This window comes from Pectinophora gossypiella, chromosome 8 (assembly GCF_024362695.1).
Source record: "Pectinophora gossypiella chromosome 8, ilPecGoss1.1, whole genome shotgun sequence".
Classification (NCBI taxonomy): Eukaryota; Metazoa; Arthropoda; class Insecta; order Lepidoptera; family Gelechiidae; genus Pectinophora; species Pectinophora gossypiella.
In genome coordinates, this window is record NC_065411.1 from 6,463,660 (window position 1) to 6,479,754 (window position 16,095).

Below are 16,095 nucleotides of genomic sequence, written 5' to 3' on the forward strand. Positions count from 1 at the left end.
TGAATATACTTCATAATGTTTTGAGAGGAACTATTCCCCTCGAAACGTGCAGATAGTATCCTTAAGATACACTTGGCACCAGGAATCAGAAGGTTTGTTTTTGAGTTGAAAAGCAGTCGTGAGGTAAATATTAAGAATATTAATAATGCAAAAATCGGGTCTTCAAAATCGTATATTACGTCCTTCAGGCGCCGATATTTTTCAGTACCGTCCCTAAGTGTATATTCGGAATGTGTTCGGAAGCCGCAATTACCAGGGGATTTGGGTGGTGCGGAAAAATACCACAACGATGCCGATGTTCTTATTCTCTCGTGTGGGTTGTGAGGCGGATGACCGACATCATCAACCCTGGTGTCGGGGTTATTATAGAGCCGGCAAAGGCCCCTGACATGGCTAACGCAACGGCTACTTACACTAGTATTAACCGGGACCAACGGCTTAACGGATCATTTTACTTTCGGACAATCAGATGATCAGCCATTACAGGTCCAAAGCTGGGATTACAAAGATATCCGGATCATGCACTGGACCACAGAGGCCGTTATGCCGGTGTTACTAATATACTACCTCTATGTTCTTAATGCACCTATGCAATGAAGCTCCCCATCTGGTTTATAAGCAGCGTTGATTAGCAAAGTGGGTTGTTTGGCCACAAGACTGGTGGCAGGACGTGTTAGGAATTACATTTTCCTTAAGGCATTCGTGCGCATTAGCGTTTAGTACTCCAAGTAATTGAACGTCGCGTCGCCTGCGGCGGTGGTACATAGGGCTGCAAAGACGTTTCATCAAAGTTTCATCAAATCAAATTTAAATCAAGTTTCATCAAATTTATTTTTGGAGGTAGTAGGCTGCAATTGTGCTCTGGCAGATCCGCTTAGCGAGGACGCCAGATCACTTTACAAATTGGTAAAATTAGGTATTGGAAGTGGAATAGCTACTGAATAAATTGTCAATTATATTAATAGGCTTCTATCATGTAAAATAATTCCTATTTACTTACTGTTTAATTACGAGGACGACATGGTCGTTATTCTTGTACCAAGTCCTTTATTAAATAAAAGATATAAAAAAAAGTTATTTCAATTGAAATTTTAGCCTGCTACCTACTTCTTGTAAGTAGATTTTAGAGTACTGGAGTGATCAAAAAATAATTCCCGTAATGGGATCTGAGAGATCTGATTTTAACAGAACTACTTACTTTATACGTTATTTTTTTCATAATAGAATCAGAATCATTTACTCAACGTTATTATCAATTCAACATTTTAACATTTCTCAATTTACGTCATTTCGCAAGGTGTTATAGCTGAGGAGAAGAAATGACAAGAAACTGCAAAAGGAACACATCTTTTAAATCAATGTTGGTATACATATATTACAAGTTGTTTCATAACTAGAGGAACACATTGAATACCAGGCACTCTAAGTTATCTTGTACCTCTTTCAACCAATTTTCGGAGCTTTAGCAGCTTCTTACTTCCAGTCTTCACACATCTCTACACAATAGTATAAAACTATAAATATATCTAAATTCACATCACACCCATAATCCCTAATGGGATGGCAGAGGCCAAATGTAACCAGAAGTAAACTTACAAGCAGTTTCGATACCTATTCGATGATGGACCCAATGCTACCAATAGTTCAAGTCTTGCACGATACGGATTTTAGCCTAGTAGGAGACTCAGAATAAGTCCTTCTCCAATCTTCTGTGACATGTCACGTACATAGTAACGTAATAGTTTCTAAGCACATTCTGGACTCCACTTTACAAGTAAATAACATAAACAGCCTCTACACGTCCCACTGCTGGGCACAGGCCTCCCCTCAATCAACCGGAGGGGATATGGAGTAGACTCTACCACGCTGCTCTACGACGGACTTTACAAGTCCTGAATAAAATTTGTAGGTGCTCAGCCCATCGCCGATATAAATGTTCCACGATGATGGAATGGACACGTCAATCGCTTAGTTCGGGATGCATGCGTAACGCATTTTTTTACAAGAAGACGCTGATAACCCTACCTATAAGTTCACTTGCGGCGTGTGCGGTGTCATTACTGCCTTTCACTCGCCACCAGAGCGCGCCACCCGCATCGACTCTCGTTTACCTGCGCACGCGGCTTCGAAAATCATTTTTACCCGACTTCGGCGAAACAAAAAGGGGATTATGTGTTTGACCGCTATGTATGTATGTGTGTATGCACGTCTGTTCTTTTCTGTTCTAACCTAACTTCTAAACCACCTGTCAGAATGTAACAAATGAGGTGTCACTAGAAACGTATTGATGGTCCGGTGGTTATAGGCTATGTGACGTCATACTAAATTCAATATGGCGGACATAAACTACAGAGGCAGACTACAGAGGACATAAACTGAAGACGAAAAAATTTTTTTGAGTGGTAGTGTGTTGGGTATCAAATGAAAGGGCTTAATTTGCACATTCCAAATATGTAGATATTACTAGCTTTTATTTGCGGGTTTTCTTGTTTAAACTCTGAATTGATAACATGACTGTTCAGACATGTTCCGGACGCTCCGGATTTCAGGGAAATATACCTATTTTCTTGTTTCATACTTTTTAGAACGTGATTTTTCCGTAGTTGGGTTTTAGTTTAAAACTTTTATTTTTATAATGATATAAACAGAAACCAACACTGCTTATAGAAACTGTGAGCTTTGATTTTAGCAGATAAGTACGAAACGATCACCGCAAGTAATATTTTATTATAAGTTCCTAAGCATAGCGGAATACCTTCGGCTAATTAGAAAATGTATGCAATTTCTTATTACGTTTATTTTTACATACATTTACACTTTATTTATATGCTAACTACTCTGATGTATTTCAATTTATAGGTAGGTGACGTACGTAATTAAATAAACATAATATATAGCCAAGTACTTACATTGTATTACGTCATCGTATTTTTTTTCAATATTACTTATGGTAAATATTAACGACAATACTTTCGCGTTGCCAGTAACAGAGTAAAACGCTGTCCACATGATTGATCGCATGAACGTGGCTGTACTACCTACGAGAACCACCGCCTTAATGACTAGGTGAGGCAGACTGCCTGGCTGCAACCGCCTCTCTTATGATATGACACCACACTTAAGTTTGTAGTCATTTTATAAGTAAGTATACATAACTATAAATGAATTATTCTAATAATTCCACTTAAATTATGCATAAAAAGCGGATATGTGACAGTGTTCTTCAGAAAATTAACGCGCTTTTCTTCGTTCTATCTCCTATAATATAATTAAATAGGTATGTTCGCGATAAAAAAAAATATTAAATATAATTTTAAATTTTTTAGATGCATCAACAGCACAACGGGTAACAGTAAGACCACTGGGAATGGGGGAAAAGAGTACATAATTACAGCGACACACACACAACTTAATTTAAAAGCACGGTCTTGTCGATGTAGCATTCTCCATGCTACTTTTGTAGGGAAAAATAGGGCAGTGGATTCCCTCTTGCCTTCCGCCCAAATACATAATTACAGCCATACTTGGCTTTAAACACAAAAGTAACATTAAAATAACGATTAGAGTTAGGTTAAACAGGCTATATTGAAGCAATTCATTTAAAAAAGCTCTATCGCTAATTTTATAAGTATGCGCGAATGTCAAATTGCAATATTGTTGTTTATATGAATTGCTCCAATGTAACCTTTTTAACCCAGATTTTCTCCATTTGTGGATGTGAATGGACTCATTAAAAACTAATAGAAGGCAGTAATTAAAATCTTCTAGATTTTACACTAAATAAAAGTCATTGAGATAAAAACGAGTTTCTTGGACGATTATTTACATCGTCCATTCAAAGAAAAATTTTGGTATATCATATAAATGGAAATCGGATCTCTTTTAAGACTATACCAAAGGAAATCAACTTGTAGATTGGCAATACTGAACTTATTTTAATGTGTGTGAAGTAATCCTAGAGGGCAATGCTCCAATTAGCAATATGTCATTTAGTTAATGTTTAGAATCATTACGATTATCAATAGAAATCATTACTATATTAACGATTTGATATAATTATGTGAATTTATATATAGATACTTAAATGAAATTTTCCATTATGATAGCCTCCTTTCTGTTCCTTCCTTCCTGGTGTGAACATCTATATAAGTTACCATACTAGTATCTACCTACGGGACACCTTTCAGTTTCAACATCTGAATTTTTATGTGGGGAATTAGGTTTAACACGTTGACAGTCCAGTGATCCATACTCGGGTCATGACGGTCTACCTCCATACGTCCGTGACCCATATGGGTCACTTAGAAACGACCAGGTACGCACTAAGGGCGGGTGCTACACTTGGATCCCGGGTAACTTAACAAACGTTTGTATTACAGTATGGTTGATGAATGCTACTGTTTGAAGGTCGAAGTGACTGAAAGTTTAGTGAAAATATTCAAATAATTAATGAAAAATATCTGTTGATTCAGCTTTACTTCACAGAAATATAAAAATTTTAGTAATATGCGGGACTTACAAGGAAGTCATAACATTTTGTATGGGGACTGTCAACGTGTTAAGCAAACGGAATTCTATACTCTGCTTACCTTGGAGGGAAATAGGCCCGAGTATGTATGTGAAGGTGAACCTCAGAGCTCAGCATTTAGAATTTGGAGTCGAAATCAAATCCTAAGAGCAAGTTCTTCCGAAAGTGTTAAAAGAAGAGGTCACCATATTTGTCTAATTATCATGATCTAAAAGATTGTACTTAATTCAAATGACATTCTTTACTAATCTTGCAATAACATGAGGTAATCGTTATCTTCGTAAAGTCCTGCTTTCGAAACTCGTTTAATTAACTATCGCCATAAAATTTGCAAAAGTCTTCTTCGAGGCCGAGCCGGTTAGTTTATCTACCAAACTATAGTTTGTGAATAGGGACCGAACTCAAATAGAAAAACAAGTACATTATGTATTATGAAATACTTGAATTAAATACTGTGTAGTACATACATACATACACATACATAAACTCACGCCCGTAATCCCAAATGGGGTGGGCAGAGCCACAAGTAATCAAAGACAACTTGCAGCCACTGTTGATACGAAGTCCTAAGATACTATAGAGACTGTGTAGTACACACTAAAATTTGTTTTATATTATGGCAACATCGCATTTTAATCTTGCTTCTACCCCTTCTAACATCATGGCGATGGGGTGTTGCTTTTCCCACTTTTTGTTAATTTAAATAATACAGTCCATTTCTAAAAGTCAAGTACTTTGTGTGCTTTTATTTATATTTAACACCAGCGATGCACAAATACTTAATTAGTTCTTATTGATGAATTAATTGGTTAAATCTAATCCTAGTCACTATATTTAATTTTACTGCTCATGAAATAATTATATTGGTCTGGCACCTAACTTTCCGAGTCTTATTTGTGAAAAATGCAGTTGTAAGTATTTCTATCCAAGTTCTTTTGTTTTGCTGCCAACTGTTAACTTGAAATTAGAATATAAACTACAGTACTTACCTTATGAATCTTTTTCTTTATTTTTAGTCAATAATTGTATTTCCTAGTTCTATAATTATACCGGACAAGATCGTCCCTCGCCACGCTGAATAACGAAGGAAAAAAATGAACATAAACTTTTTATCATAGAGACAGGCACGAATAGATACAAACTTTTTGCTTTTACCCTTTAGCGATTGATTTCCCGGTTATTATTTAATCAGAAGAAAGTGCCTGCCTCTGCCTGACGGCTCTCACCCGGTACAAAATATAAGACAACAATAGTGACTAGCAACAGTGCCCAGTTGGGCGCGAACCTCGGCTCAGGGCGTCGTCTGAGAGGAAGAACATTTGAAAGAATTAATCAACCCTAGTGGGTAGATAGCGATAAGCGCTGAATGAGGGAAATCGTTGACGTCGGCGTAAACCTAGTGTTTGAGTATAAGTACATTCTAAAGCCCCATAACATTTTGTTCTCCTATCGCAAACGCTTAGCGCTGATATCTTTTTTTTATTTGGATGTCCAAAAAACGTAACTGATGTTTGATCATTTCTGTAAACCCAATCCAAGGTCACTATCATGGGCCAATGTTGGCTACTTATTTTATTTTATTTTATTTATTTTATTTTTCAACAATAATTTCAACAATACTTACTACCAGATTGTATTGTTAAGTACCTGGTTATTAAAAACAAAGTAATGTAATGGTTAAGTACATGAATTACCTCAAATAACACAACATGGTTATGTAATAAATGCTAGATTATTCTATTTGATCTTTTTTAGTTAGCAACACATAAAATTAGATGTGAATAAAATTATTTATTTTATAGTGCGAAATATTTTGTTGGTATTGTGTAATATTCAAATACCTAAGTAATAATATATTCCTCGATCATTTGTCTGCAACTAGTTTTTATTTTTTAATACAATATGTATGTTACATTTAAGAAAAAGCGCAGGTATTAAAAACTTTATTTTATATGGTAAGCTGTACAAGATTTGCATAGTTGTTTACCTACCTAAAACTAATAACGCATATGGCATGAGGACGTGGAAATTCATATTACCCGATATATTGAATAAGTTACCTAAAGACAAACAAACGGACATACTTACTAACAAACATATAAACGTACTTTAAAGAATTTATACTTGGGTTCTAAAGATGTAATGTAATGTTATGATATTATTGTAACGAGGGAGCAACTTTCAAAGCGTCATCATCATCATCAGCCGTACGACGCCCACTGCTGGGCATAGGCCTCCCCCAAGGATCTCCACGACAATCGGTCCTGCGCTGCCCGCATCCAGCGGCTTCCCGCGACCTTCACCAGATCGTCGGTCCACCTTGTAGCGGGCCTACCCACTGAGCGTCGTCCGACACGTGGTCGCCATTCCAGAACCTTTCCGCCCCATCGGCCATCGGTTCTCCTCGCTATGTGTCCTGCCCACTGCCACTTCAGCTTTGCAATTCTCCGAGCTATGTCGGTGACTTTAGTTCTCCTGCGGATCTCCTCATTTCTGATTCGATCGAGCAGGGAAATACCGAGCATAGCTCTCTCCATTGCCCGCTGAGCGACACCGAGCCTGAATTTTAGATAAGCGTCTTATACTGTGTAAATAAATAATTTGTAAAAGTGTTTTTTCAGTTTATTTTTCACTGTGCGAACATTTGTATTCAAAGTAACTTTCAATATTGTTACAGTTAGTAAACTATGCGTATTGATAACCAAATTAATTAATTTTCCACAAGAAATAATATGGTTAACTTAATCAGGAATATAAGTACATTAATTTACAATAACATGACAAAATAAATATAATTTCATAATAATTATTTCTGATTAGGCGACAAATTGTATTATATTAATATTAGTATGGATTTCTAATGAAAATGACTGAAAACCAGCTCTGGATGACGCCATAGCATGGCTCCATCACAGCACAAGCTGAGCTATTTAATTTCATAATATAATATATAAGAATACAATTTGTCAAATAACCAGAAACATAAGTAACTTCGTCAATCAGGAATCAGGAATACTGTTTTACTACACCTGATATTGTTATTATTAACAAGATTGTTCAAGTAAAGTGAACATTAGAGATAGCTGTCACATTATGACAATTTTTTCTGTTTAAATTAACCATTTTCAGGTTGATAGAATCATTTTTTTTCTCCGTGTATGCAAAGAGACACTGAATGGATGTAGTAGCTTTCTGAGGAAAAGTATGTTACATTATGTGAAAAAAGTATAGTACACATTGTTTAATGACATAACGCCGTCTGTCGGGTCAGCATGTTTGGACAAATTAAGATCATTAGCGGTCGGAAACTCAGTGGTGCAAAAAAATAAATTTCGAATCTGTCATAGCAATAATATTAAGATTAAATTAGTATTAAGTATGCAAACTATTTTATTGTTCTGATAACGAATAAAATTATTCCAATTTTTAAATGTTAGTTTTAAATGTTATTCCAATTTTAAAGGTAGGTAATATCAACTCTGTATTAGAGACTACGATAATGTTACATATTGCATCGAATTTGCAACCTATAGTTATCAATATTGTATTGTTTTAGAAATCGCAACAATGTTTTGGGCAATTTAGTCTCTTTGGAATGCATGTTGTCCCGACCCCGAGTGAGGGCAGGTTGGGATGATCTAAAAAAAATTTGCTCGAAAGAAGGCAGAATGCATGGCACTTTGCTTTCGACATAAAAATGCAGCAGGTACCTAATTAGGAACCACGTGCGAATACATTGACATGTACCCGATGGAAATGCACTTCAACAAGACAGTGCATTAACATCGACTTATCAACACCGCATTTTATCGTTAAGGCACAGGTGTCTGTTTTATATTCATGAATTTAATAATATAAACAGACTCAGACTCAGACATAGAATAGTTAAGGTCGGTTATCCACTGAGTTTGCAGTGATACCAAAATCTCCGTTGAAACTCCGTCATCATCATTATTAATTTAGAGCCACGCTCTTGTCGGTAGCATTCTCACTCTTGTCTATCAAAGGCCTATTCTTCAAAAAGTTTGTTCCATGTAAGCTCTTCTTGGTCTTCAAATCAAATCAAATATACTTTATTGCAGAGAACTACATTTAAACAATCAGACATTAACACATGAATACAGTACAATTTGGGCGGCCTTATTGCTCTAGAGCAATTTCTTCCAGGCAACTACCAAAAGGAAATAAACATTTACAAACTTGGATGCGGGATGGTGCGGGATGGTCTTCCCGTTCCTCTCTCTTTTTTAATAAATTCGTCATGTCCAAATAGTGTCCAATCATCATCTCGCTCTTCCGAAATTCCGTAGTGTCACACCCCGGACACTTCGCACAAACAACCTCGTTTTACACAGACACTATACATTGACATTATCGTACACGCGCATCTGTGTGTGTGACGTCTGACACCACACGATTCATAACTAATCTATGTTCGAGGGGGGGTGAGGTAAACCTAGCTCAGACGCTTGTGGGGAGTGGAGAATTGCCGTTCTATACGTAGTATTATTCCTTATTCTATGGCAGGGTGGCTAATTGTTGTGTTTGTTGCTGCATTTATTTAGGTAGGAATCTTTCCAGGAATCTGTACCTATATCCATAAGCCGAGGTGGAGGCGCTATTTAACTTAATAAATATTACATGGCCATAAAAAACAATTCACTGAATTTCCTAATCATTGTACCTTATTTAGCGAGGACGTGGTAACAACCTGTGTCCATCTAGCGGCGCTAACCATGGTCAGAGTTGTAGCCTATAAATTAATATAAATGTGTTGAATTTCAACACCTTGCCAACAATATAAGCTGCAAATTACTATGACACGCGCGTAAACAGGATTTACACGATGATAACTTTAGTTTAGAATTATTGTTACCATAACTTTTATTTACATACCTTCTTAAAGTTCCAAGAGATATGCGTCTATACCTACCTAAGTTAGATTGTAATAAATTCTGCTCTATCTCAGCCTTTGCGGCCTAATGGTTAGAGTGTAGTTTTTTTTTTAAGCGGGTTGGTGACTTCGGTTCCTTAGTCCACGATTTTTCTGTGCGCTGCAACTAATACTTATCTATGATAGTGTGTGCATACAAACTCGATCATTACAAAGAAATCCTAAACAAGCCTGCTCTCGTAGGGTTTCCAATACCGCAGCCTATTTTCCTATATTAAATCTTATATTCCTAAATTATATAATCTTATACTCAATCTCAGTATTTGAAAGAAAGAAATCCGGCCAAGTAGTTCTTTAATGCCATCTGCGGCAAATCTACAATAAGTGACGTCAAAAAAAAAGAAAGAAAGAAAGAAACAATTACTATTTTAGGACACCACAGACACGGATAACATAATTATATAATTATATTACAATAACATCACATCAAAAGACAATACTTAACACACACATGAAATACTTACTATACATATATAGGCTAAATTAAATTAAAAAATCCAAAAATAAAAACGTCTAGTAATAATAACATTAAAGAAAAAATACAACAGAAACTTATACCTAAATGAAATGTGATGTTATGTCGGCCTACTCATGCGTATTTGCGGGAGTCGGAATTTTCCCCTTATTCCCAATAGTCTTACCGAGTAGTCTTACCAGTTACCGTCTTCTTACTATTGGGAATTCAATCCCGCGGGTTCCCGGATTAGCGGGAGTGACGCGCCAGCACTTAGAGCGGCTCTCGGTTCCGCCTCTGTGTGCCAGGTAGTAGACTTCCCAATTAATGGACAGGATCAAAAAATAAAGCACTAAAGGTATATATCGATTGAATTAAAATCTTACAAAAATCTAGATAAAACATGCGACATAAAATTAAGTAGGAATATTTAATCCAACAAGGACGACTAGAATAGATTTCCAATGAAGTAATGGAAAAAGCCCCAGACTTCGAAGACTTGTGGAAGTTTTCGCTCGACCTAGTTAAAGACAGCAATACCACAGGTCTGTGGTATGGCCGGCGAACCCCCTCGGCCTCCGCTCGTAAAATTGCACTATTCATTCATAATAGCAAGTAAGTAACTAATATTTTTGCAGCGGTACTTTTTTAATTTATTTTTTTATTATGAATTCGAGTTGATTGAGGGAGACCTTTGCCCAGCAGTAGGACATTACGTCTATAGATATCAGACTGTTCTTCTTCTTCTTATCATGTGGTTGTGATATGGAATACCAACCTCATCAACCCTGGTGTCAGGGTTATTATTGAGCCGCCAAAGGCCCCTGACATGGCTCATGTAACGACTACATACTTACATCAGTAAGTAGTCACCGGGAACAACGGCTTAACGTGCCGTCCGAAGCACGGATCATCTTACTTTCGGACAATCAGGTGATCAGCCTGTAATGTCCTAACCAAACTATCACAAATTGGTCACAAAGTGATTTTTGTGATATGTCCCCACCGGGATTCGAACCGGACCGTGAGGCCAACGCTCAACCACTGGACCACAGAGGCCGTTATCAGACTGTTTATAAGTGTGTTTATACAGGTTTATTTTTTATGTTGGATATTTTTACTTTGCGGAACCTATTTTTTTAAATTTAGTTGGACTAAAGAATTTATTTTTCTGTAGGTAGGGAAACATAAACACGCCTATTTCCATCGAGGTTTCCATACACACTTAGGTCGGGAAAACTATACTTAACTATTAACACCGAATACCTACCATATCATATTTTTTAAATTTCCCTTAGGAAATAAAGTAACACCTAATAGAATTTATAATATTACGTAAAAAAACATACTGGAAGTGACAGATCCTTAACACGCAATGGAACTTTTCGCTCGACCCACTTACGCTGCGCTCGCGACAGTCGCGACCTGGCGTTTATCTTCATGTCCTTAACGTAGTAATCTTTATCGTATTTAATTAATTATTTTGTATTTATTGTAATGAAGTTATTATAAATGCAATACAAATAAATAAATAAAATTATAAATATAAATAATAAATAAAAAGCGTTAGGGAGGTGGGGCGAAGGATAAGTGACGGGGGTCGGATGCTCGTGCGGGTTGTTTCCTGGCGCAAAGGTTGTCCATCGCCATACAACGTGGTAACGCGGCAAGTGTGATGAGGACCTTTGCGCCCGGATCCACCCGCGGGGGCTTATTTGACTAAATAGATTGTTATTGTCTATTTTAAATAATGTGTATTTTTGTTTTGACTGTAATGTTTATTACGAATAAATAAAATAATAAAAAATAAATATTTAAAGGCTATGTTACTATAAATTAATTTCTACCAGTTTATATTTTTACTCCGTCTAATTAATGATTAAAATATTGTGTAAGTATTACTTATAAGTACTTAAAGTATTTCATGTAACCGCCATAAACATACGTCTTTTGTTTTTGCGGTGGGTGCATACAATAATATATTAGTAAATAATACGTAACTTACACACACATAATTATCAATAAAATTTTGTGGATCTGCGCTACGAATAAATTACTTATTATTTATTCGTAGGTTCTGGGTAATTGACGTACGTACTACGTAGTATAACCGTAACCGCGAACATATTCCCGAAATATGATGACACATAATTAGGTAGGTGTATAACCTCAGACTGTTGTGAGTTTCACTGTGGGTGAGTTTCAGAGCACCGGACTTCAATATCATTAGTGTCACCGTAAAATATCCCAAGAATATCCTTAGAATCTTCTGTATTTTATCAAAGTTGCCAACTTATGTACCTAACCTATGTTCCAACTGGGTAGTTTAATTATTTTTTCTACTCCTCTACTTTAATCTGGCATTTAAATAACCAAAAAGTCTAATATAAGTACATACATAATTAAACTCTTTGAAAAAGTGTACGCTCTATGGCCTATAAAAGCATTGTTTACAAAGTGTAACTGTACTATAATGTCGCCAAAAAAGCATTGTTGTTGTTTTTTTTTTGACCTGGAAACTGGCACCTTTACTTTGTTTGGTGCCATAGATATACTATAAAAAAAAGTATACATTTGCCGCCATTTTCCCGCGCGTTGGAAAATAAATTGGAAAATTTTTGTGTTTCGTTTAAAATTACGTCGTCGTAGAAAAAGTATTGTATGCAACGTTGTATAACTAGGTCAAAAAATGCTCGTGGCGTCTCTTATTGCGATGTTCGCCAAGGCTCACATCGCAACTCACGCCACTCGCATTTTTTGACCCTTCTTATACAACTGTTGCATAAAATACTATTATAGTTTCAGTACCTATTTACATTCATTTTACGATATAGCTATACAATGTATCTACTCAGAAGTATTGCAGTAGTATCATAAATTCTGTAATAGTATAGTATCACCTGAAAAGGTGTTTTGTAAGACTAGTAAGAAAATACACACTCCCACAGAAAAAGGGGTCAAATTGTCTACTTCAGACGTGTTACGATGAAGACGACGCTTTGATCTGTCCTCCTCGTCTTTGCATGATATTGGCGCATACGCGGTACCGACAAACAGTACTTGTACTATATGCCAGTCATCGGAACGTACGATCTTTAGCACAGCGATCGCGAAACTGCTCTATACTGAGTAGACACGGACCCCATCCCACTACCCCTGTCCAGCTATTTATACCGAGTGCCAGGAAAACTTCAATAGCGCGTTTCAGGACTTTTCAATTTCTCGCTTAACTAACAGCTTCAAAGTCGGTGTCAAAACGGCTAAGTCATACTTAAAGCAATTTCAGATTTTACTGCAACTACACACAATATACATTCTTACTAAATTCGAGTAATTTGATAATAACTGGACAGAGATATTTCGGCCGTACTTGCTCCTATAAAGCGCAGTCAGTGACGTCATAAATTGATCAATACGGGAGTGCATACGTCATTGACCTGGACTTATGAGTATGTTACTAGAAGTGACATTGTCTCTATCACCTTATACTGCATTCTTTAAACTCAATTTGGGTGCAAAATTGAAGCGAAACATTTTCCAAAAACTATTTATCTACTATTTAAGTACGTGTAACTAATACCTATCTCTAAAGGTATGCCAGCATAATTAACCATTGACTATCTCCTGTAAAAACAGCGAGTGAAGTCGCAGACGGAATGTAATATTTAGGAAATATTTATATATTTAGGCATCTATTTATTTAATTTGAATTAAAAATAAATAGATACATAACTACTATATAATGTTTACTAACCTGAAGAAATAGAAAACGCTCTAGGTTTGTTGATCAGCGGTGTCCATTCTGATGTCGACGGGCCATGCTTCTCATACAGAGTAGGCACAGAGTTGGCCAGAACCTTGGCCAATGTATTCATCTTCTAACTATCATTCACTCTTTATTGGAAAACTTTTGATTACACAAACAAATGTTATAGAAAGGTTTAACACGAGATATCTTCAGCCACAGGGACTAAAATATTAGACATACTATATTCAAAATGTTCAATAGCGCAATTGGAAACAACGCTTTATAAAAACTTTGTTTTTATGACTTTCCCGTTGAACTAAACGTTTCCTGGCCTCCATAAATTATAAGTCACTTCCAGGTAAAACGATCACTGATGCGTTACAAATTTACCTACGCAAACTTTAAAAAGAAAACGTGCTTATTTTACACAATAAATCTAAGTAGTTATTTATTTATATTTTATACATTGCTTGCTGTTATATTTATTTGAACTGTACAATCACTGCACTTATAAACGGACTGCACTCGGTAATACCAAGTAATCTGTATTCAATACATTAAATTCATGCACTATTGATAAAAGGTCTTCGCAAACTGACACTGTCACCTATAGTGTACTTACACTGAGTGTTGTGACGGAAAAATACAAATTGATAAATACAATTGACCACGCTTGTAAACAAACGAGATAAACGACAACGATAAAATCGTTGCTTTATCTACAACGTTACATTTTACCTACTTTAACGACTGAGTACTTATATTAATAATACCTACCTAGATAAAAAAACATTGTATACTTATATTTACTTTCCTTTCACGTGTGAATTGGAGTAATAAATACACGGGCCTGCAAAACGAAGTACTTACATAAAAAACATTTTTTTCTAAACTATAGAAGTTAGAGATTTAAAGATAATGTTATCAGCTTTCAATGTAACTATTAAACTATACATTAGTAACATTGGGAGTACTTTTTATTTAGAAGGCTTATCTTGTGTAGTTATTTAAAATGTTTAAAATTACCTATTTAGATATTATACCTAAACATTGTTCTTAGTTACTGGGGTACAAAAACAATTGTAATATACTTACACGTTTTTGTAAATGTTCTTAATTATATACTGTTTCATACTACACCAGAAAAGACAATACAAAATGAAGGAACCACCAAAATGGATGAGTTAATTTCAAGCAAGCACACCACACGTTTAATTTCAATCTTTCAATACCATAAAGTACTTAATTTAAAAAAGAATAACGTAGCATCAACTTAAAATCAATTTCCATCTTTTTTCACAAAACTCTTTCACCCCAATAATCGGTCTGGTCAACCAATTTGTTAAACAAAGCTATTATAATGTAATCTACATTAATAATAACGTAATTATACTTAAATCAGAACATAATTTATTGTATAAACTTATTTAGTAACTAGATTAGTTAACAAACCTTCTGATGTGATACTATGTACATAGGTAATTTAATTCGTTTCTTTTTGTTCTCTACCATTTACCGAAACACCGTAAACAGCGTTACATGTACGTTAAGCTGCAAAAGTCCAATCAGTTTCTTGCAAAGTAATAAATTAACTGATTGCACTTATACCTCCTGCTTACATGTCGTTTCTGTAATAGACTAACAACATCTACAAAAACATAAATTTTATAATTATGACCACTAATACATAATTTCACCACGGTTTACAAAAATTCGCTGGGCTCAGTGACTGAACATTTGTTCTTTGATAGTACATCACATATTGAAAAATTCATTGTGCTTGTCATATACCTTCAGGAATAGGGACTTTAAAGAGGAAGATGATGGGAGGAGTGTGGAATTTATTGTTGATATTATTGTGTTTATCTGTGAGAGCGAATTCGGAAGGGGAAGTCGCGATGGTTGCCGACGTGGTTCACGCGGCCGACAGACCTTCGTCTGTCATCGCTACGGTTTGCTGGCCACACTGTAAGCATACATACACATTAACTAAAGTAATTCCATCTAAGCAAATGGTCTTTTATTACTTGTGTCTCTACCTACCCATTTAAGGATTGCGGCCCTATAGTGAAAACCTCATAAGTGCCTTTTGGAATAATCATATTCTGATGTGAAATTTCATACTTTTGCGACGGAAAATTCCACTTGGTATCAACTCAGAATCATGGTCTGATTCATCCCTCAAAGTTTTCGTTACGATTTCTCTTACTTACCCTGTATTCCGAATGGATTTTTCCTCAAATCCCCATTAGAAATCCCCATCAAAGGGAATTAGTGAACTTTTTGTTCACTTTTCTCCATTGACTTTATCAATAGGGATTCAAAACAGAATCATGGTCTGATTCATCCCTCAAAGTTTTCGTTACGATTTCACTTACACACTGTATTCCGAATGGTTAATCCATAAATCC

At 35.8% G+C, this 16,095-nt stretch overlaps 1 protein-coding gene across 1 annotated transcript in view; it reads right to left on the bottom strand.

The window, feature by feature from the left end:
• LOC126368902 (putative inorganic phosphate cotransporter) overlaps positions 1-14,272 on the bottom strand; it is a 53,943-nt gene extending 39,671 nt beyond the window's left edge. The window contains exon 1 of the mRNA XM_050013132.1: positions 13,691-14,272. Within this exon, the coding sequence (XP_049869089.1) occupies positions 13,691-13,811 (121 nt within the window). The 5' untranslated portion in view covers positions 13,812-14,272. The remainder of the gene's footprint in view (positions 1-13,690) is intronic.
• Positions 14,273-16,095: the final 1,823 nt, after the last annotated feature.